The sequence below is a fragment of the Eretmochelys imbricata genome, chromosome 12, assembly GCF_965152235.1.
Source record: "Eretmochelys imbricata isolate rEreImb1 chromosome 12, rEreImb1.hap1, whole genome shotgun sequence".
Lineage (NCBI taxonomy): Eukaryota > Metazoa > Chordata > Testudines > Cheloniidae > Eretmochelys > Eretmochelys imbricata.
In genome coordinates, this window is record NC_135583.1 from 6,146,249 (window position 1) to 6,169,828 (window position 23,580).

Sequence of the window (23,580 nt, forward strand, 5' to 3'; positions counted from 1 at the left end):
TCCGATGAAGTGAGCTGTAGCCAACGAAAGCTTATGCTCTAATAAATTAGTTAGTCTCTAAGGTGCCACAAGTACTCCTTTTCTTTTTGCGGATACAGACTAACATGACTTCTACTCTGAAACCTGTCAAAGTTACCATACAGACCACGGAGCTGAGCGTACGTTCCTCCACCATGGCCTCATAACACCTAGGGCATGTTCTCCCCACTTTGCATCAACATCCCTAGACTAAGGGGGAACTCTGGCTTTTTTGTCTTTGTTTGGAGGAACCTTGTGTTCTCTCTGTGGAGACAGTTTCTGCTCCACACTTGCATTCTAGTTGCTGTCCCTCCATTGGTGGCACTTGGCTACATTGGATCACCCCATTGAGCATAGCAGTGAATCAGGACCATTAACAATACAGACTGTTCAGCCAAATGCTTCTGCTTTAGTGATTCTCCAGTGCTCAGCAAAGAGTCCAGTACCTGACTGGCTACACTATTTCTGGCAGAGCTCAGTCCCATATAGTGTTGTCCCCCTCTGCAGAGAGGTAGCAGGTGTTGGGGCCTTGCGGGTCGGCTTCCCAGTGGAGGAGAAAGCAGTGACATAGGGTCTGGGCAGACTGTACGTGTAACTCATTGTATTTACACACCTTCACCAGTCCTGGAACAGAGGTGGTCGCACAGCACGCAGAGAACAGACTTCTCGGACCAAGAACCTACCTCTCCTCAAACCAAAACGAAAACCAGCACAGCAGGTCTTCCCAAGCCTTACATTTGCTTTTACACTAAGGCCATGTCTACACTGAGAGCGTGGTGTGTGATTCCCAGCCCGCAGACACACAATCGCACAAGCTCAGTATAGATAGCAGGGTAGTCACAGTAGCCCAGGTGGCCGTAGCTGTGCAATGGCTTAGTCATGCCAAGTAGATCCCCCCGGGATTTGGGTGAGGTTGTACTCAGCACGGGTGAGGCATGCCCCTGCTGCTGCTGCCCGTATGACCGCAGCTACACTGCCATTTATATTCACGCCAGCTCTCACTGAGCTCGCAGGAGTATGTGTACGCAAGCTGGGAATCACTCCCCTAGCTCCTAGTGTGGACGTAGCCTGTTTAACTGCGCCCCCTGGTGGCACCTGTCATAACAGCATGTACTGCTGTGGCACCCAAACTGTGCTTACCCAGGGCTCACATTTGAAACTTGCCAGGAGTCTGAGGGGCAAACTAATTTTCATAAAATAGATCAGAGTGAAGCCACTGCCTTAACATGGGCCAGAGAACTTCCCGGAAATAATTCCTGCGTGAACCACAGCACATCCTTTAGAAAAACATCCAAAATTGATTTTAAAGTTGCCAGTGATGAAGGATCCACCACAACCTTTCATAATTTGTCCCAACTGTTGATTACTACTAAGAATGTACACCTTATTGCCCCGTCTAATTCTGTACTCTTAGTCCAGCCAGGCTTGGGGATGCTGAAGAACCGTGGCTGCAGTAACTATTCACAGAAATCTGACATTTCAATTGGGAGTCCTTGGAAAGCGACCGTCTTATTACTGCCCATCTGGGCCGTGCTTGAGTACAGCGGGGATCTGATTCTTGTCAGTCACTCCAAGCTGCTCCTGCAATACAATTGTAACTTCTACCAATATGAGATTGTTTGAAGAGTCTGCTTTAGGCAGCGGTGTGTGGTTTAATTCTTACTGACATCATGCTGTAGCATCCACGTACAGTAAAAGCTGTGTTATCCGGCACTTTACCAACCGGAAAGCTCTAGAAACTGGCATTTCTGATATTCCTTAAAAGTCCGGTTGGCGCAGAGCCGGCAGGCTCCCTGCCTGGCTCCCCGGAAGCGGCGACATGTCCCTGCTGCTCCTAGGTGAAGGAACGGCCACGGGGGCTCCGTGCACTGCCTCCACCCCACCTCAAGCGCTGGCTCCATGGTTCCCATTGTGAGAACTGCAGCCAATGGGAGCTGCAGGGGCAGCGCCTGTGGGTGGAGGCAATGTGCAGAGCTGCCTGGCTGTGCCTCCGCCTAAGAGCAGCAGGGAGATGTTGCCACTTCCCAGGAGCCACCTGAGGTAGGTGCTGCCCGGATCCAGCACCCCGAAACCCCTCCTGCGCCCCAACCCCCTGCCCCAAGCACTTCCCTCCCAGAGTCTGCACCCCGCACCCCATCCCATGCCCCAACGCCCAGCCCTGAGTCCTCTCCCACAACCAAACTCCCACCCTCCATATAACTCTTAATTCACTGGAATTTTTGACTAGCCAGCCCCCCTATTCCCCCAACATGCTAGATAACACAGCTGTTACTGTACTTTGGTGAGCTCAGCACTGATACTTTAACATTCGGTCAGGGAGGAGACCGAAGCACTGTCAGGATTGGCCCCACTGTGTGAGGGGCACAAAGCCAACTCCAGGAGAGTCCCGACCCCCAAAAGTTCACTGAATACAGGATACCAGTGGGTGTAACCAACATTAGGCACAAATGCAGTCAGGAGGACAGGCACACAGTGACAGGGAAAGGGGCTGCGGGCATACAGTCCTTTGCGTTTTCATTGTATTTCAATAAACCAAAGCTATCAAAGTAAATAACTCACTTCTCTGACTCCTACAAAGCTGATGGTTGGGTTCTCAGCCAGTCCATGAGAATTAACAGTGCCTTAGAAACTAACAAAAATAAGGGGAAGAGGTAAAATGAATGATTTCATTAAAGGCAATTTGAAAGAGGAGCTCTAAGCCAGTGTCCAGCGATGGGTTCAATGCAGAAGGCACAGGGTAGAATTCTCTGGCCTGGGTTCTGGAGCACATCAGACTAGATTGTCACAATGGCCCCTTCTGGCTTTTAAATCTCCGACTCTCCGTCAGAGCTTTCATAGCACCTCTTGGGGCCCCGCTCTCATGGCCCTTCCTTTCCCTGTCCAGCGTGTCACTGGAATTGTCAGATTAACAGCGAACAAGGTGTCAAATTCCTAGAATCCCGCTAGTGACTAATCCAGGCGTCTCAGCCATATGGGGCTTGTAATATAGCATGTCTCTGTCAATACTGCATTCCTGTACAGGAGAAGCGAAGGGTGGAGGTGGGGAAAGGCTGGCCAGGTCACAGGCCAGGGTGGTGGGAGAGGGGCCATGGTGAGGGGGAAGGGTCAGGCCTGGGCGAGTTAGGGGCCATGATCGCAGGGGAGGATTGGGGGTGGCTGGGTTAGAGGCCATGGCAGTGGGGGAGGGCCAGGGCTGGCCTTTGTCCCAGCCCCCTGCCAGCCCGAGCAGCCTGCAACGCTCTGGGAGCCCTCCTCTGAAGCTGGGGGAAGGGGTCCTCCTCTCCCATGTGCTATGCAGCCCCGGCTCTAGCCTGAGAGCTGCAGCTGCCTGTTCACCACGTGCACCCCCTCCCCAGGAGGGGGGAATGGCTGTTGTGTCTGCAGAGTACCAGGTGCACCTGCCTAGCCTGCAGCTTCCCACTGCCCTTGTGGAACTGAACTCAGCCAATCCTCTCCATCCTTTCCGGGTAGCAGCATTGCACCAGCTCCCCTCTAGACAGAGGACCTTGAGAGGAGGGGCAGGCCTGACCCCCAGCCACTCTGATACAGCCTGTCAGCTGAGCCCTGGGGCAGGTCAGTGCCCAGTTTCAGTGGACACTTTGTAGACCTCTCCCCTAAACCCTTTGAAACATCTTCCCGAAGAGGAGCAGGCATCTGGGTCTGGGCTTGACCCGCCGTACCGCTGCCAGTGCCCCTTGAAAGGGAGGTGTCCTCCATGGTGTTATTGGCAGTGCACGTACCACAATCTCCGAGCAGAGCCAGAGAAGGAGCCACAGTCTCATTCCCAACAAGAGCTGCAGCTCGCTATTGACCTCCCCCCCCCGGCCCCAGTTAACGGGGGGTGAATTGAAATGCTGGATGCAGGTAGCAGGTAAGCTCCAGGGCTGAGCACCTCACAGGCCCACAGAGGTCTGGAAGCTGCTGTGGTGCTACTAAGTCCTTCCCAGAGGCAGCCTGCCCCTCTGGGGTGGGCTCCGGAGGAGACACACAGGCCATCTCAAGAACACCTGTGCCGGGGAGTGTCCCTGCTGCGGGGCGGTGCAGTGACGGTGCTGGAGCCCACTGCATAAAGAGCCTTTTGTTTTGCCAAGTTGTTAAGCCCCATTGACAATGGCAGCCCCCTCCGGCTCATGCACTTGGCACTGCCTCGGCCCGCACACTGGCCCTTTTCTCTTGGGCTGCATGTGGGCACTGAGCGGGGGGGGTTTATTCCTTCCATAGCAAACTGATTGGCTGATCTCCTTGTCGTTGCTCCCTGCAGGCGTACGAGTGGGCGCTGGAGGGGATGCGACACCTAGCCTGCATCAGCATGGAGGACTGCAACTCCCCAGAGCACTGTGCAGCCGCAATCAAGTGTTTGGAAAGCTACAAGGGACAGCACCCGGAAATCAGCGATGCCAAATTCCAGGAGATGAAAGAGCTGGCCTGTGAGCTGAAGAGCGACAAAGGGCTGAAGCAGTGGAAATTTGCATGGTCCAAGTGCCAGGAGACAAAACTGGTCTTTGAGAAGAAGCTAGAAGCTGCCCTGAGAACACAAAGGTCTCTGCTCTCTGAGCGGAAGCCAGGTGAGGGGGAGCACTCCCGGTGTGGTGGTGAGAGCAGCAGGCTGTCTCACAGGAGGCACTCGGAGGGAGCCATCCCTGGGCTGCTTTCAGACAGGAATCACAGCGTGTCCCATTTCTACAGCAGGCCAAACCGTTCTCCTGGGTGGGCCAGGGAAAAAGCTCTCTCACTGTCCCTGAGCAGCTCCGGGGATGTCAGTGCTGGGGAAGAACTGACCTCCCAAGCTGCTCCCAACATGAGTCCCCACTTGAGCAGGGTTTCTCTTGGTACAGTGGCCTGCGAGGCTCCACGCGACATGCCCGAGGACAAGCCAAACCTGGAGAGTATTTTAGAAATTCTTGAGGCAAATTCATCCTGCTCCACCACGTCCGCCTCCAGGAGGCCACCATCCAAGAGGACGCTGAAAAAGGCCCAAAGCTTTGATCTTCCCTGCAGCGAGAGCCTGCGGTCCAGCTGCCAGAGGACTCTGAGTGAGCCGGCCAGGTATGGCAACACGGGAGTCTTCATTAAGGGGCTGGAAGTGAGCAGCACAGAGCTCGCGGACAGGACTCACACAGCATGGCAGCAAGCCGCTCACAGCTGGGCTGCACACTGCCTGCCAGAGGAGCAGAGGAGCTACAGCTCCACGCCAGAGGCCAAGAGCCGGGGCAGGTAGGTGGCTTCTTCTCACGGCCCATGTGCAGGGGCCAGCCAGGCTGCATGGGGATGGTTCTCGTGTCTGCTGAGGCAGGAAGCGGCACTCCTGCTTAATCTCAGGCACTGGCGAGTCCTGGGGTGGAGACAGGCCCCATGGGCTGAGGAGGCAGATTCAGAGAGGGCCAGAAGGGAAGCTCCAGCTTCCTAAAACACACAGCACTAGCAGCTGGGTCGGGGAGGAATCGCCACCTTCCACCACACGCTCTACAGCGATGCCCCCTTTGAGGAAGGAGGAGAAAGTGTCTCTAATGGGGCAACGTCTAGGTTATTGGCATTAAAGGAGGATGACCTCTAGCCAGGCTGTGGGCCCTCTGCAATGAGGTGGATATTTATTTTATTTTGCAGTTACACAAGTGGTACATTAACAATGGGAGAACTGGGGCGCCCATTTCCTGGGGATAAAGAAACACCAGGAAGAAAAGCCTCTCCCCTGTAAGACACTGGGCTCTAGGCTCCCATTTTCAACAGGTTTCAGAGTAACAGCCGTGTTAGTCTGTATTTGCAAAAAGAAAAGGAGTACTTGTGGCACCTTAGAGACTAACCAATTTATTTGAGCATGAGCTTTCGTGAGCTACAGCTCACTTCATCAGATGCATACCATGGAAACTGCAGCTGTAGCTCACGAAAGCTCATGCTCAAATAAATTGGTTAGTCTCTAAGGTGCCACAAGTACTCCTTTTCTATTTTCAACAGGGTTGACCTATCCTCTTGCAGCCTTTTCCCCCAAGGGATGCCCAGAAGGGGAAGGAGGTTGTGTTTTAGCATGGCCTTGAACTGGAAGGAGCACGCTCAAGGACCCAGCAGTCTGCAGAGAATGCTTGTCATGCCCGAAAACAATGGCACGGGTTCCCCAAAGTGGAAGAGAGGCGAGGAAGGGGGCTGAGGATCCCAAAGTGGTTCGGATAATGTGACGTGCTGGAGTACAATCCAGACCAGTGGAGGGTTTGGGCCCCCCCCCCCGCCTTATAGCTTGGGGTGCCTTGCAATGCCTTACTGCTATAGCTCCCAACCTGGGCTGCTCACAAGCAGCCTGCCAGCATTCAGGTCACTCCCAGATGTGTCGGTGTGTAACTGCAGCCTGCCAGTCACACCCTGTCTCTCACCAGCCTTGGTTCTGCCGCAGGGTGACCCCAGCTCACTCCCAGTCCCGGACTTCCCCCCGGAAATGTACGTTCTGTACTGCCCAGCCCGCTCCTGGACAGTCCAGATATGTCAAATCCATTGTTCCTCTAAGGGAAGAATATATACTAGCTTGTTACCTTAGGTAGAGTTAACTTCAACACACTGGATTAGATAAAACAATAAAAAAACTTAACTTCTGAGGGGAAGATTCTAAGTAAAAGCAATGAGGTATAAAAGTCAGAAATAGTTACAAGAAAAAATAAAGTTAAAACTCTTCCTAGTGTCTAACTTAACAAACTACATTAGATTCAAGCAAAGTTTCTCACCACATGCTTCCAACAGCATTACTGACCAAACTCTTTGGGTCAGGACCCCTTCCCCAGAGTCCAGCAGGCTGCTTCCTTTGTCTTCGCAGGGACAGAGAATGAGATGGGCAGGGGGAGAGAAGGGGAGCCTTGGGGGTGTGCCCCTCCTTTTTGGAGCTGTTTAGTCCCTTGTTGAAAAGCCTTTCCAGCTGAGAACCAGGAGACAGGCAGTCTACTGAACAAAGGAGACTCCATGCTGTTTCTTTGCTAAGATGCAGATCTTTCTGTCCCTGACCCCATTTTTTGTCAAAGACTGGCCATTTGGTAGGTAAACCCATTAGCTGTGTTGTCACCTGGCTGGAACGTCAGCTTGCCCTTTGTCTTTGAGAAACTGCTTTAACCACTCCCCAGACTTACCTGGGAAACACTCTCCAGTCAGCTGATTTCAGTTTATGTCCATAACTTTACATATAATGTGGTTATATGCACTTTGCCACGATATTGCTGATCAGCAAGTTATGAGTTTTCAAATGACACCTCACAGGGCATGGCTTGTACAGAGATTATTACAGTAGCATGTAGGGTGTGAACACAGGGCTGTATTCCATCACTTGAGGGAGGGGGCTCAGGATCTGGGTCACCCCAAAGTGGTTCAGGGAGCCCTGGCCCACTGCCACCCCTGCCAAGTACGTGCAGCATGTCCTGCTACTGCAGCAGCCAAGGGCAAAGGGGAGGATCTTAGCTGCCTCTGGCAGAGTTGGCAGACCTCCTGTTCTGCCTGGCTCTCGGCTGGTAGGCTGTTCCCCTAAAGGGTGCTGAAGCTGAAGGGGGAATGTCCATGGGAAGCAGATGGAGCAATCCCAGAGTCCCTGCAGAGTGCTCAGAACAATTCCTTGGGGCTGTGGCCAGGCAAACAACTGACTATTTGATTCTGCGAGGCAATGCTGGAGCTGCTGCTGGTAAAGAGCCCCATCACTGTGCTTTGACTTCTGCTCTGAGACTTTCTGCAAAGGGACAGAGGAGGAAGTTGACCTTAGCCCAGGCTAGCGTGAAGATTTGACAGGTGTTCATGCGTGGGAGAATGTACTGGAGGCAGGGGGCTGTGCTCTGGCCCAGCTGATGTCCTCTGTATGTAAAGGGAGCTGAAACCTTCTGATAAGGAACACCTGAGGATCCCCCCGGCTGGCACACTCCACTGTGTCGAGAGCCATTCTGGCGCCCAGTGGGTGTGAATCTGTCTGTAATGAGTGGCAGGGCTTGCAAATGGCTGCCCAGTGGAGACGTTCTCATCCAGCCTGACAAGGGGTGGAATCCAGACGTCTCCAGAGCTGTGCATGGCATGGGGAGCGCCTTTACCAGGAGCTTTCTGCCTCCCATCGTAAGAGCATAAGACCAGCCATACTGGGTCAGACCCAGACCAATGCTCTAGCTAGCCCAGTATCCTGTCTTCTGACAGTGGCCAATGCCAGATGCCCCAGAGGGAATGAACAGAACAGGTAATCAAAAAGTGATCCATCTCCTGTAGTCCCCTCCCAGCTTCTGGCAAACAGAGGCTGGGGACACTCAGCATATGGTTGCATCCCTGGCCATCTTGGCTAATGGCCAGTGATGGACCTGTCTGCCATGAACTTATCTAGTTCTTTTTTGAACCATGTTATTGTCTTGGCCTTCACAACATCCCCTAACAAGGAGTTCCACAGGTTGACTATGCGTTGTGTAAAGAAATATTTCCTTATATTTGTTTTAAACCTGCTGCCTGTTAATTTCATTGGGTGAGCCTTAGTTCTTGTGTTATGTGAAGGGGTAAATAACACTTCCCTATTCACTTTCTCCACACCAGTCATGATTTTATAGACCTCTATCATATCCCCCCTTAGTCGTCTCTTTTCCAAGACAAACAATCCCAGTCTTCTTAATCTCTCCTCATAGGGCAGCCGTTCCATACCCCTAATCATTTTTGTTGCCCTTTTCTGAACCTTTTCCAATTCCGATATATCTTTTTTGAAATGGGACGACCAGAACTGAACGCAGTATTCAAGATGTGGGTGTACCATGGATTTATATAGAGGCAATAGGATATTTTCTGTCTTATTATCTGTCCCTTTCTTAATGATTCCCAACATTCTGTTCACTTTTTTGGCTGCCGCTGCACATTGAGTGAATGTTTTCAGAGAATGCTCAACAATGACTCCAAGATCTCTTTCTTGAGTGGGAACAGCTAATTTAAATCCCATAATTTTTTAAGTATAGCTAGGATTATGTTTTCCAATGTGCATTACTTTGCATTTATCAACACTGAATTTCATCTGCCATTTTATTGACCAGTCACTCAGTTTTGTGAGATCCCTTTGTAACTCTTCACAGTCTGCTTTGGACTTAATTATCTTAAGTAATTTTATATTATCTGCAGATTTTGCCGCCTCACCATGTATACCACTTTTCCAGATCGTTTAATGAATATGTTGAACAGCACAGGTCCCAGTACAGCTCCCTGGGGGGCCCCATTACTTACCTCTCTTCTGTCTGAAAACTGACCATTTAGTCCTCCCCTTTGTTTCCTGTCTTTTAACCAGTTACTGATCATTGAGAGGGCCTTCCCTCTTGTTCCATGACTGCTTACTTTGCTTAAGAGCCTTTGGTGAGGGACCTTGTCAAAGGCTTTCTGAAAGTCCAAGTACACTATACCCACTGAATCACCCTTGTTCACATGTTTGTTGACCTCTCAAAGAACTCTAATAGATTAGTGAGGTGTGATTTCCCTTACAAAAACCATGTTGACTCTTCCCCAACAAATCGTGTTCATCTGTGGGTCTGATAATCCAGGGGGAGGGGACTCCTCTCCACCCATCAACAGTGCCGCTCACCCCCCTGCTAAGGGAGGGTGTTCCTGGCTATGCCCTGCTCCCACTGTGGCTGCCTCTGGCTGGGGGGAAGAGAGCCCTTACCCCTGCAGCCACTTTGGCCCTTCCCAGCTGGCAGACAGGATTGCTGTTCTCCTCTGGGCCCTGCGGCTCCTCCTCCCAGCTAGAGGGAAGGGGCTCCAGGTCTCTCCTTTCTGTCTCCCTCCCTGTCACGCAGCTAGGGAGAGGTGGGGGAGGTGATGCTGCAGGGGTGGCCACAGTGCAGGGGATAAAGTGAGGGGGAGGGGTGGAAGCTCTAGCTGAAATTCTCGCAGTCCGTTGTCTCACACCCACCTGAGCACCCAGCAGTCACTAGGTTGGGGTGGAGATGGAGCCATGAGAAGTCCGGAGGCACTGGGGTGCCAGAGAGGGAGAATGAGCCTTCGCCCTCTCAGCAGCCAGGGATGGGCATGGGCAGCGGTTGTAAGCGTTCTGCTAGGAATGCCCCTTCCCAGCTGCCAGGCTTCCCACTACACCATGGCCCTGGGCCGTGCTGAAGAACTGCTGCCAGCTCATCCTGCCTACCAGCCACTGATGCCACGTAGTCCTCTCTGGCGTAGGTGTCTGGTGTTTCACTAAGACGTGTCCAGCGGGAGAGGTAATGTCTGTTCCTTCAAACCCACAGCCGGACCTCTTCTTCGTATCAGCCACCCGCTCTTCTGAGAGCTCGGGGAAGAAACCCCACTGTTCCTCACAGGTGGGGAGGGATAGCTCAGTGGTTTGAGCATTGGCTTGCTAAACCCAGGGTTGTGAGTTCAATCCTTGAGGGGGCCATTTAGGGGTCTGGGGCAAAAATTGGGGATTGGTCCTGCTCTGAGCAGGGGGTTGGACTAGATGACCTCCTGAGGTCCCTGCCAACCCTGAGATTCTATGATTCTATGGTGGTGCCCACCTGTCAGTGCCTGAGACACCCTGCTGGCCCCCAGCTCCCGTGGGTACCAGTAATGACTGGTGATGGTCCTGTCTCTACACCACCCGGGCAACGTCACACCCCTTGCTAATGGCAGTAGTTGCTATTACCCGTCTCACGCAGTGGGGCCCCAATGTAGTTGCATTTCACTTGTGATTGTGAGGAGATCTGCCAGGTTAGCAGGGACATGCAGCGCTCGCACAGCTAGCTCCACTTTGTCTGGGCTGGTGTGGAGTAAATCGGGATTACAGCTGGGTCCTCCCTCCGCTGAGCCCACCTGACCACTACAATTTTCCCTCCTCTGGAGCCAGCCACCATACAGGTAGCAGGCATGCCAGATTGCAAGAGGGACTGTCGGCAGGGGGCAAGCGTTCCCTCCTCCAGGGGCACAGATGCCCTGGGCACTGCGTAACCGGCCTGGTTTGGCCATGCAGGGCAGAGGCGTGGTGCAGAGGTCTGTAGAGGAGTTTCCTGTCAGGTTCTCTCCAGCCCAGCTGCAGGACAAGGCCAATGGAGCTGCCAGCATGCAGACCCTCCAGCTGAAGCCCAGCCCCAGAGAAGAGGCTGATGAGCAGCTTCCCTGCTGCCTGGGCGGGAGGGCTCGATGGCAGTCCCCGGTCCCCCGGCCTCTGTGCAGGAGCCCCCGTGCCAAGAGCAGTGGTCTGACCAGCAGGGCAAATCCCACGCTCCTCTCAGCCTGGGTGGATGGACTGGCATGGCTGTGTGCCCTTGGAACAGTGCTCTGCGTGCTGACTTGCCACGCAACAGCCTCATCTCTCCCCTACCCAGCATGGTCACTGCCATCGCCCGGCAGTCCCAGCACCAACCTGGCGAAGGCTGAGGGGATGTAGGCTGGAAGGAGGAACCAGCTGGGAGTATGACCCCTGTTGAGGGCATCGGTTGCAGGGTCCTGTTGGGCTTTTTGCTGCCTACCCACCCAGGTGCTGCTGTGAGAGAAAGGGGTGAGGGTGAAGCAGGCAGGAAGGAGTTAATTTCCCACTGAAAGTTAAATCAAATAGCAGAAGCTTCTCAGCTAAAAACCAACCTGCCAGAGAAGGGACCTGCCAACACCTCTGCCCCCTGCTGGCTACGCAGCACACAAGCCAAACCCCCAAGGCTGGGGCAGAGCCCTCTAATCACTTCATTTGCACCCACGCCCAGGCCTCAGATTGTTAGTATCTTTCTAGCCAAGAGATGCCGAGGTTTGAGCAGTGTTGTAGATGGTCACAGGAGGGACACGTAGACAGGCCCATCCCGCCCTGCTCGGGGCTGTGATGCCTGTGAGCAGGAAGCCATGGCTGCTGTCCCCCATGGTTCTCTGGGGCACTGTTCCCATGGAGGGGCCTTTGGGATCATTCTCCCCAAGAGCAGCTTTCCATGGTCCTTGTGACACCCTCCGGCACCCTGGGGCCCTGAGGACTTTCGTTTGTCTTTCTAGTCACTTCACTGTGACAGCCATCTGTCCTGGGCCAGCCCAATGGTGCTGCCCATGGCAAGGTAGGCCGCCTGTACGCAAGGGGAGTGGGGAGTAGCTTTCTCACAGAGGTGATGGGGGTGTAGCAGGAAAGGCTGTTAGATGGCTGTACTCCCTCCAACACCCACACATGCATGTCCATTATCCTGCATTTTCTTACCCCCTCTGTTAGTTTCTTTGCTTGGCCCCTCTTTATGCAGGTTACACTTACACTGATGTAGGCCAGTTACCAGCCTGGCATGTACTCGGAGAGCCACACTTTCACCCTGTCCTTCCCGGTTATCAGGGCAGGAAACAGAATGTTGTCAAATGAAAGCCGAGATTCTGATGCCGCCCCGGATTGAGGAGCTGAGCCCAAGGCACCCGTGTGCCTGAAGAACCTGTCCCGGAGCCAGCCCTGCCAGTCTCCCCTTCCCGACTGAGATTTTCTTCCTCTGCAGCAAACTGCGGCACATCATAGACGAGATGGTGACCACGGAGCGGGAGTACGTGAGGTCTCTGTGTTACACCATCGAGAGCTACTTCCCCGAGATGGAGCGCTTGGACCTGCCCCAGGACCTGAGAGGGAAGCGCAGTGTCATTTTCGGGAACCTGGAGAAGCTCTACGACTTCCACAGCCAGTACTTCCTGCGGGAACTGGAGAGCTGCTGCAACCACCCGCTGCGCGTCAGCCACGGCTTCCTCAGACACGTAAGGCAACTGCGTCCATCTGGCTGTCCTGCTCCGCCGCTGGGCTGGGCCGTGAAAGGTGGCATTGTCTGAGCAGTCTGATTGCTGGAACCCTCTGCTCAGACCAGGGGTTACTGCAGAGCCTGTCCCTGGGGGGTCAGCCCCGGAGCCGGCCCAGGTTGGACCAGGACACTGAGCTCCAGAGTAATGCATTCGGAAAAACCCAGGTTCCTGTTACAAGACACTCCGAAGCCCAGCTGAGCTTGCGGAGCTCGGGGTGGGAAAAGGATTTGCTGCTCTGGAAGTTGTCGTCTCTTGTTAACACAGTTAGTGGCTAGAGCCTGCTCCCAGGTGTGCAGGGTTCTCTCTCTAGCAGACGCATGGTCTGGTGATTATACAGGGAATGAGCAGCGCACATGCATGCAGCCAAGTCCGAGGTGCCAGGCCCAGTACAATTCGGTCCCCAAGGCACGGCACAGCTGCCCCAGTGCAGGGGCTGGGAAGTGGGGAGGAGCTGCAGTCTGGGGAAGCTTTGGCAAGGTGAGTTGTGGTGCCTTCAATAAAGGCAAGGCCCTGGGACCGGCAGAGCCGTGCATGGGACCCCATACCCGAGGGAACAACTAGAACTGCCCTGGGCTGATTTTCTAGGCTCTGCTGTGTGCTCACTACTTACGCTTCCCTTTTAGCACTTCTCTCCACAGCATTTTCTGTTAGTTTAATGAACATCTCTTCCCCATCGCCAAGGTCACTGCATACACACAGCCCCTGGTGTTCCCCAGGATGCCTGAACTGGGGGTGATGGCTGGGCTCAGGCCCCCAGACCACAGGCTTCCCAAGGCTTGTTGCCTGGCTCCGGCAGCATGAGAGGGAATAGCGAGCTTTGTGCACTAGCCTGCCCTGAAAGCTCATCTGGGGCCAGAGGGCAGTGTAGAGAACACCTCCTGGCTACCCATAGTCACTCTGCTCCACCAGCCAGGATTCCCTTGGAGGCCAGGGCCCCGGAGCACAGTGAGGACAATCTAGCCCTGGGGAACGTAATGCGGACATAGCCATGTGACTCTCTCATCAGTTCTGCTGAGAACTCCAGTATGGCTGTGCTGGGTTTATTGATGTCACACCCACCATCCCAGCACAAGCAACGGGAGAAGCAGATGTGTTTGCCCCTTCCTGCTCAGACCTAGGCCTGGTTCTGCTCCCAGTTCACCAGCAAAACCACCTCCAGGCAACAAATCCTCAGGGCTTGTGAGTGAAGGCAGCCAGCATGCAGCAGGCAGCTTGCGCTCAAGGCAGCTCCGCCGATACGGGGGAAAAGCAGATGCTGCGTTTTTCTCCCATTTTTCCTGGCTGTTAAGGGACATTTCCTGGGCAAGAGGATCTTTGCTCTTTAGAGTCCATCAGTCCGTGGCTTATCCTCCGTCTGTGACGTCAGATGGGGAAGGAATTGCAGGAGCAGGTGGTCTCTAAGGGTACGTCTACACTGCAATTAGACACCGTGGCTGGCCTGTGCCAGCTGACTCAGGCTTCCGGGCTCAGGTTGTGGGGCTGTTTAATGGCGGTATTGACTTCCAGGCTCGGGCTGGAGCCTGGGTTCTAGGACCCTGCGAGGTGGGAGGGTCCCAAAGCTCAGGCTGCAGCCCGAGACCGGAAGTCAAAACTAAAATTAAACGGCCCCTTAGCCCAGGCCCCGGGAGCCCAAGTCAGCTGGCAAAGGCCAGCTGTGGGTTTTTAATTGCAGTGTAGATACACCGTAAGTCCAAAGATCCTCGACTCTTTAATAGTGAAGCACAATGCGGGAGAGGTGCTGGGAGCATTGTCTCTAAAGCAGAGTTGTTCCAGGACAGCCTGTTTCTCTCTCCACCAGGCCTGTAACGCTGGCTGCAGTGTCTCTTTACAGCCCTGTTCAGCGGTCGCTGTAAGGGCCTGCAGGCCATACGGCCCACAGGGACTCCTAGGCAAGGGGCAGAAGGAAGATTTTGCGGAGGAACCAGCAAACAACCCTGTCTGCCATAATGATGACATGGAGTTGAAGGAGTTACCCATGGCTCCTGGGGAGGTCCCAGGAATCCATAAGGAGAGTCCTCCTCCCCAGTTCCCATGTGCACAGGCCCAGCGTAGCCAGTTAAAGTCCAGGGCCCTGGGGCAGTTGGTCTGGAGACTCTGCAGCAATCCTCTGTAAAGGAAACGGGGTCACTTGACAACAAGGCCTTGCATTAACTCGGGGGACAGCCGCAGTTCCGGAGTGTGAAGGTGTCCTTCAGGGGTGTTTGTTTCTGTTGCAGAAGGATCAGTTTGGGATGTATGCATTATACAGCAAAAACAAACCCAAATCCGACTCGCTGCTGGCCAGCCATGGGAACACGTTCTTTAAGGTAAATCCCCTGTGCCCCGAGCCCGGATCAGAGCTCTGTGGTTCCCACTAGGGTTGGGATTGGGTCCCTCCCTTGTCTGCTTACAGAAACCTAGCCCCTGTTCAGGACACAGGGTGCTGTCTCTGTGCTGGGCTGGGGAAGATGGGCTCTGCTGGGTGCAGGGAACAGTCTCCTGCAATTGCCTGGGTGTCACAGTGTGAGGAGCGGAGTGGGAAGGGGGCTGGAATGCAGAGTTGCTCAGTGGTTGCTCTGCAGAGTACTCTGCCTTGGAAAGGGGCCCTGCAAACAACTGCTTCCTCCTTATTAATTCCTCTGCACGTCCGAGCTTGCTCTGTTCCTTCTCATAGCCTACAGAACCCTAGTGAGCAGTAGGCTCCAGTGGAGAGTGTTGGGCAAACTCAGCGAGCCATTAGTCCCAGGCCCTTGGGCTTGGGGCAGCGGAGGTCTTGCCACTCCCCAGGAATAGCTTCTGGGGACAGGCGGCTGCTCACCCATCCCTCTGCTGATCAGTTTTCTCTGGGGTCTCAGTTCAAGCAGGTGCAACTGGGGGATAAAATGGATCTTGCCTCCTACCTGCTGAAACCCATCCAGCGCATGAGTAAATACGCCCTGCTGCTGAAGGACCTGATCAAGGAGTGCGGCGAGGCCCAGGAGCAGGAGCTGGGCTACCTCCGAGCAGCAGAGGAGATGGTGAAATTCCAGCTTCGGCACGGCAACGACCTGCTAGCCATGGACGCCATCCGAGATTGTGATGTACGTAGAGGAGCAGCGCATTCTCTCCCTCCCTGGACGGCGGGTTCATCTGCCCTCCACACGTACACCCAGCCTCCGGCTGGCGCTGGGACTTGCCCCATACACTCAATGGGCGATCGGATCCCAAAGCTCACCTGGGACTTGCTGAGGACATGGCCTTGGGAGGAGGTGCTGAGCCCCCGAGGCTGCGGGCACAGACTCCATCAGTTCAGCCATTGCTGCGAAGTGGGACTCTCCCGTTGGCACAGGCGTTCCACCTCCCCAAGTGACGGCAGCAAGGGCCATGGAAGAATTCTTCCGTCAACCTAGCGCTCTTCACATGGGGACTTAGGTCGGCTTAACTGCGTCGCTCAAGGGTGACACCGACCTCATTTTCTAGTGTAGACCAGGCCTGAGCTGTATCGAGCTCCTGGCTGAGCGCAAGGGGTGGCTTGTGTCCTGTGATGCCGACCCTGCTCACTGGCCAGTGGAGCGTAGCCCAGGCTGAGCTGTCTGATCTTCCCTGGCCGGGTGGGGAGAGGTGCCGACTGCTACCCACAGAACCACCTGTCCAGGATTTCCCCTCCCAAAGCTTGGCTCTGAGCTCAGCCTCTCTTCCTCGCAGGAGTGCTGGGTGCAGAGATGGACACGGCTTGTGGTGCCATGGGGTGGTTCCAGCTAGCGGGGGTCAGCATTACTATTCGCAGGGTTTGCTGGGCTCCGCCCCGCTCTCCAGTGACTTAGTAGCAAACAGAGTCCCAGGGTCTGTGCCCCAGCCTGTAACCAGTCTCCTGGGGGTGCCCCTGTAGTGGGCCTGGCCCCAAGGTCTCACACGGTTCCACCGGGGCAGGCCTGTGACCTCAAAGACTCTGAGACTGGGCAGTCGGCACCAGTGACCCCGTCTCTCTCCGTGGCTCCCTGCACCGAATCCAGCCCAGCCAGACTCCTGCAGGAGGCCTGTGCTGTCCCCTGTCAGGGCGCAGTGCTCTCAGTGAGTATTCACAGTGACACAGGCAACCTCTCCAAACCACAGTACCATCGACTGGTCACCTGGCTGCAGAATCTGAACCTACTGGGTTTAGCTCAGAGAGGCAGAAGTTAAGCCATGGTCCACCCTGGCTAAGCCAGCACCATCATGACCAGTCAACCTGTGATGGACTCATCTCTGACTCTCTCCCGTCACCTGTTTGTCTCCCCAAGTTCACACTCCTGAGTCCCCACAAAAAGCCCCTTTCTTTCAGTCACCTGACACCCTGTTCTCCACCTCAGTTCCCAAATCCCACCTGCTGGGGTGTCCTGCTCTTAGATGTTGATCATTCGGACCTTGGGCCGTCTCTTTGTCTCACTGGATCCTGTGTTGATTTGGGTTGGTTTGAGCCAGTTCTTTAATGACTCTGTTTTCCCTCCCAGACAGTGAGGTGACACTCACACCTCCTGTGCTGTTCCAGGAGCAGTGTTAACCCTTTTACACCCGCTGGGTAGCAATGCACCATGCGGAGGGAAACTGAGGCATGCCCTCGAAGTCATACAAATATTACAGAATATTCTCACTTCTTCACACATTCCCCCTCGATAAGGAAGAGAACAGGCCCTGGCTGGTACCTCCAGACTTGCCATGCATGTGTCTGGCAGCCCTGACTCTTGCAGGGGGACATTCACCCAAGCAGAGGGCCAGCCAGGCCTTGGTATTGCTTATACCCCACTTAAATCCTAGTTAGAGGGCTCAAGTGGTGCCTACATCTTGTGCTCTGTGGGGTGAATGTCTCCCCTCGTGAACTGGATCTCTCTTGGGATCCCTGGTTCCTGGGTGAAGCGAGGAAGGTTCCTCTTTCAATCTCTGTGTCTTCCTCTCCGCAAATTCCCTTCCTTCGCCATATCTGGCTGCAGCGTCTCACCAGCAGCTGGGGACACGGGGACCAGGCTGCTCAAGAGTCAGGTTCCCTGCTCTCCACACACAGCCCTGCCCTCTGCAGCTGCTCGTCTGCTGCGGTCCAGGCAGTGATGTGGGGCTGGGCATCAGTCCCACCTGGTTCAGCTGCGGGCTCTGCTTTACTGGGCTGGCGTTCCCTCTGGCCAGGTGAACCTCAAGGAGCAGGGGCAGCTGATGCGGCAGGATGAGTTCACCATCTGGCTGGGCCGCAAGAAGTGCCAGAGACACGTCTTCCTGTTTGAGGACCTGATTCTCTTCAGCAAGCCAAAGAGGATCGAGGGAGGCTTCGACGTGTACATCTACAAGCGGTCGTTCAAGGTCAGGCTTGCTCCACACAGTAGAGCCTCTGGGGGGCGTTCTTGGGCACACTCTTACTACTGCCTGTCACCTGTATTGCGGGAACCCCTCGGAGCCCAGACCTGGGCCAGGACCCCCCAGTGCCAGGCACTGTACAGACGGAGGGCGGAGAGATGGTCCCTGCCCAGGCAGCTCACGGTGTAGCAGACGGGCTCCAGAGGGAGACGATAAGCGTATGGCCCTGTGTTCCCTGCTGGGCCAGGGCTGGCAGGGCACTGCTCTCCTCTGCTGCTGCACTGCCAGGCGAGAGGGGGCTGGGCCTCATCAGCCTTCACCATGAAGGTCATGCTGGCCAGGGGGCTGAATTCTCTCGGCTTCTCCAGGGGTGTGCTGGAGAGTGGGACGTGGTCCATGGCATGGGCTGAGGGGGCGCAATCCAGGACGGATCCGAGGCCCCCCCTTCCCAGTGCCCCCATAGCTCTCCTGAGCATTGCGTGTTCCCTCTCCCCAGACGGCAGATATCGGCCTGACGGAGAACACCGGGGACAGCGGCCTGCGCTTTGAGATCTGGTTCCGACGGCGGAAGTCCAGCGATACGTACGTCCTCCAGGCCAGCACAGCAGAGACCAAGCAAGTCTGGACCAAGGACATTGCCAAGATCCTGTGGCAGCAGGCCACCCGCAATAAAGGTGCGGCCCATCCCCATGGCACCTCCATCCCTTGAGGGCTCCTTGGGTACCTGGGTCTGGATGCTGCTCTCCACACTGGCCCAGGGAACCTGGTTCCTGGGAAATTTGTGTAGGTGCTTTGCCGCATACGGTGTGGAACGACAACACTCCCTAGGTCTTTCCCTCTGTCGATCGTACCGCACGTCTGTGTCCCTCTCCCCGTGCTGTCCAGGCTGAGGGACAGAGACTTGCCCAGGGTCACTCAGCAAATCGGTGGCCGAACCAGGTGTCACAGCTCCCCAGGGTCTGTGCTCCTTAAGGAGCCCCCTTCGTGCGCCAGACCCCCTCAGGGTCCCGCTTAGGGTGACCAGATTCCCAATTTTATAGGGACAGTTCCGATTTTTGGGTCTTTTTCTTACATAGGCTCCTATTACACCCCACACCCTATCCCGATTTTTCACATTTGCTGTCTGGTCACCCTCGTCCCACTCTTCCTTCAGGGCAGGACACGCGTCCGCACCACCTCCAAGACTGAGCTGGTGTGAGCTCGGCCCAGCAAGTCCAGCTGAGATGGAACTTGAGTGATGCGTTTGTACTGACCTAATTTCCTAGTGTTTTCCTTAGCCTACCCTAAGAGCAACCATAATCCTTTCCCCCACTCTGATAGCAATGCAAACCATGGGGGAAACTGAGGCACACATAAGACTATTACAATAAATTCCCACTTTTGTTACACCAACATGAGAACTCGGGTCTCCTGAGTCCTAGGGCAATGTCCCTTCCAGGAGGCCACACAGGCTACCAGCCCTGCACCCCTATGCTGGGGCTTGCAGTGCAGCACCCATCTCCCCCAGGCATGCAGCTGAAGACCCTCCATCCAGAACCCGACCCCGCACTCGGCCTTGGCCAGAGCTCCCACAGCTGGAGGCTCTGAGCTGCCAGTCCTGGTGGGGCTCGCTCGCTTGTTTGCCAACTCTCCCAGCGGAGCATCCCCCGAGCAGTGAGTGGCAAAGGAGCCGGGCCCGATGCTTCACTAGCAGGGCTCCAGCAGCCTGCTAGGGGGTTTTGTGGGCTCAGGGCTCCTGGCCCAGTCCCAGGGGATCAGTGCAGTCTCCTCTGTGCTGGAGACGGGGGAGAGCCGCACTTCGCTCTATGCTCCGCTGCTGTCTCCCCAGAAATCCGCAGGCAGGAGATGGTGTCCATGGGGGTAGGGAACAAGCCGTTTCTCGACATCACGCCCAGCGAGGCAGCTATCAACGACCGCGCCATCGATTACATCATGAAGGGCAGAGGTAGGTGCCAGCCCCATTGCCCCTTCGCCCAGAGCCAGCGCAGGGCTGACGCTCACGGCTTTGTTTTGTGGCAGGAGCTCGGACGAGGGCCTCCATCGCGGTGTCTCTGTTTGACCACTCCAACCCCTACAAGAGAGCCCAGACGCCTCTCTCTGCTGGCGCCCCCTCCGCCTACAGCCCTTCATCCTCCTCCCTGCTCGGGCCCCTCAACCTGCACGTGTACCTGGAGCAGGCCCTGCTGCCGGGCGTGCTGGCCCCCGGCCGCCCCTTCCACGCCGGCGCCTGCATCGAGGAAGATGAGCAGGAGCATGAGACCAGCAGCCAGCCTTCGCTGAGTACGTATGAGCGGACAGCCGCTGGGCACGCAGGGAGCCCCTCTGCCACCTGCACAGCCCCAGCGCAGAGCCCTGAGCTTCCTCGGGCACCTCCCTCACCATCAGGCCGGGCCCCTGGGCAGGGCAGTGACAACTCCTCCCCTCCAGCTCCCCGCAGAGCCCTGCTTACGCAAGCTTCACCTGTTCCCTTCCCATGGGCCTGTCTCCCTCTGCCCCTGTTTGCTGAGGGGTTACGATGGGCACTGCTGCCCATGGGACCCAGCTCTGATGCTGTCCCCCAAGCCCTCTGCCTGTGTGAATTCGACATGAGACGGTTAGTGCTTCGTGGTGTCTGTTTTCCCAGGCCCCAAGCGCGGCTCTGCCAGCTTTAGGCAGGGTCCTGGGCTCCCCCGCGCTCTCGGTCCGTGGGGTACCCTTTTCTTACCACCCTTCCTGAAGGAGCTGGTGGAGTGCCCACCCCCCAACCTGTAGAGCTCCACATATCACCTCTGCAGAGCTCGCCGGCGCCTCACGCCAGGGTGTGGAGCTGTGTGCTGCCCATGGGGAGTGGGCAGAGGGACACTCCCCTGTTCTGCCATCAGATATTGGGGAGCCCCCGGCACAGCAGCCCTGGGACTTGCACGCCCAGCTCAGTGGAGATACCCGCAGGAGGGGTCCGAGTAGGAACCTGCAGCCTCCTCTGGCATGTTAGCAGGGTCATCATCTGAACAAGCAGCTCTAAAGCAGGCCACCTTTTGTCAGTGGTGGGGAGCTCTCAGACAGGCCTGGGGTCTGCACTGGGGCGTGCTGCACCCTAGGGAAGAAATGGATCCATCTTACCTGGCCTTCATCACCATACCCTCATAACGTCACACGCATTTCTCCTCACAGCCCCCAGCGAGGCAGAGCAGGGCCGTTATCCCCATTGCACAGATGGGAAACTGAGGCACAGAGAGACTGAGTGGCTTGCTCAGGCTCATCCAGATCAGGAACTGACTCCAGGGCTCTAGTCCCCCACTGTTGTCCTATCACTAAACCACCCTTCCACATCCAAGGCCCACCTGCATAACAGCTTCCCCCTGCCAAGCACCTTTCAGCCCGAGTGCTTTCGCCCGGATAGACTGGGAGCACTTGCCCCCGGCCGGAAGGCAGCCGCTCTGGGTGGGACACAGTAACTCGTTCGTAGCGCACAGAGTCTAGGGCGAAGCAGTTCGTCTCCAGTTGACATTGCCGGGGAGATGTATGGAGGGAGAAGGCCAGGACGCCTTGTCTAGCACGACTGCTGCAGCATGTGCCATGGGGCTTTTAACCACCCAAGGGCTCCCGGCTCCCCCCACTTGTGCCCTCCAAAGGCCCCCTCCCTGCTCGGCTCATGCTGAACCCCCGCTCCCCCCGCTGGCTCTCCAGTGCTGTGAGTGTTAGCCAGGCCCGTGGGCAGCCTGCCCTGGGGTGGGGTGGCCACGGGCTGCACAGACATGCGCCATGGAGCCTGGGGTGTGCAGCCCGGGATTAGCTCGTGCGGCTGCACCTGAGCAGGTCGTTTGGTCACCAATCCGTGGTCCCTTACGGGTGGTTCCTGCCCTCTCTCCTCCCAGCGACGGAGAGCTCCGAGTCCTCCCAGTGCCTGTCGGGCAGCGGCTCCGACAGCGGCTGTGTCTCCAGCGTCCCCCAGGAAAGCTTCTGCGACGACGTGGGCTCGCCGGCGTACACGCCGCTGGGCTCCCGGCACAGCGCCACGCTCGCCTCCCCGCTGGACGAGAACCCCAACTTCGCCAAACGCCAGTACAGGTCTGCGGTGAGTTAAAGCAGCTGGCGCCCCCACGTGCACGACACAGCGCCGCGGCATGGCTGCAGGCTGCCCCCCAGCGACCGCTGCTGCACCTGCGTGACCCCGGCGGGGACACGAGACTTCCTCCTGCACAGCTGGGTGACAAGGCTCACGTTGCCTCCAGAGAGTCAGGCTGGACCCCCGAGTGTTGTGGGATCCTGACAAAGCAACTGGACACCGCCCTGAGGAGGGAGCTGCCGTTCCCTCTGCTGTGCCATTCCCAGAGGGTACTCAATGCCGGCACGCACATAGCCACGCCTGGGCATTGGCAAGCGCATTTCAGCTACTGCTCTGCAGAATAATGGAGCTTGGGAGGGGCTGTCCCACAGCTCCTTTCCCGGGGAAGGGCTGGGTGTGCTCTGGGGGGGGGACGGGATGCAGGAGTCCCAGGTGGGACACTCATGAGTTTGAATGTTCTGTTACCATGTCTCCTTGGCATCCCTCTGACTTGCCAGCCCTTTACTCTTCCCAGCGGGATGGTGTCCCCTAACGCTGGCTTCTCTCCGCAGACAGCAGGCCCGGTCACCGTGAGCCCCTCGACAGTTGTGTGAGCCCCTCTGCACAAGTGTTCTGCCTCAAGGCGCAGAGCTGTAAGTAGCTGCTGGGGGGAGGTCAGTGCTGGCCGGGTTTGGCAGCCGTGCCGAGCCAGGAGAATCTCAGCCATGGCTCCATGTTAATGATGGCTGCTGGCTAACCCCTGAGATTGTGGGCCAGCTGCTTAGAGACACGTTGCAGGGTCTGGCTGAGGCAGTGTGTAAACGAGTCCTTACCAAGGATATACGGGCGCTAGCTTGGGTCTAGTCTCTGTGCCATTGGCCCAGGGAGGATCCTTGGGCTGGCTTTGACCCAGCCATCTAGCCGCTGCCCTGTCTCTTCTTTGCCAACATCCTGCTGCACCCCAGCCCCTCTGACTTGACGCTGGGAGTCAGCCATGTTTCCCCCAAGGCTGCTGCTAGCTCACTGTCTCCATGTCTGTCCCCTGAGCCTAAGGAGACAGGGCCCTCATTAGCAGAGTTTGTTAGGAAGGCCGGACCCTGAGACGGCCTGGTTCTGCTTGTCTGCCCTGAGGCCCACCCTCAGCTCTGCACTGTTGCTAGGGGACTGCAGCTGTCCTGCCGATGCAGGTTTGGGAGGGCAGGCCACACATGGGACTCCAAGAGAGCTCCATTGATGCTTCTCAGGCAGCCCCGGGGAGAGCTGCCGAAGGGGACACCACATGACTCACTCCTGAGCACAAGTATATCTGAGAGCAGCTGACACAAACATCGCCCCCTTCCTCGGGCCATGGAACATGACACTGGGGGCCAGCAGCTGCTGTTCCTGCAGGGGGGTTGACACAGTCTCGTTTCTTTTCTAGTAGAAAGGGGAGGATCCAACCCTGGGAAACTTCCAGATCTGCAGCCAAACGTGGTGACTCAGTCCTCACTCCGCTTCTTAACCAACAGCCCCCTACCCTGGAACCAACAAAGCCAGCATGGAAAGGGGGGATGCAG

General features: G+C 56.2%; 1 protein-coding gene across 1 annotated transcript in view; it reads left to right on the top strand.

Annotated features, from left to right (window-relative positions):
• The window catches only part of PLEKHG4 (pleckstrin homology and RhoGEF domain containing G4), a 138,140-nt gene extending 115,502 nt beyond the window's left edge, over positions 1-22,638 (top strand). The window contains exons 15-24 of the mRNA XM_077831409.1: positions 4,280-5,232; positions 12,429-12,678; positions 14,937-15,026; positions 15,555-15,779; positions 17,836-18,006; positions 18,497-18,674; positions 19,829-19,945; positions 20,020-20,280; positions 21,855-22,054; positions 22,597-22,638. Coding sequence (XP_077687535.1) covers positions 4,280-5,232; positions 12,429-12,678; positions 14,937-15,026; positions 15,555-15,779; positions 17,836-18,006; positions 18,497-18,674; positions 19,829-19,945; positions 20,020-20,280; positions 21,855-22,054; positions 22,597-22,638 — 2,487 coding nt within the window. The remainder of the gene's footprint in view (positions 1-4,279; positions 5,233-12,428; positions 12,679-14,936; positions 15,027-15,554; positions 15,780-17,835; positions 18,007-18,496; positions 18,675-19,828; positions 19,946-20,019; positions 20,281-21,854; positions 22,055-22,596) is intronic.
• The last annotated feature ends 942 nt before the right edge of the window (positions 22,639-23,580 follow it).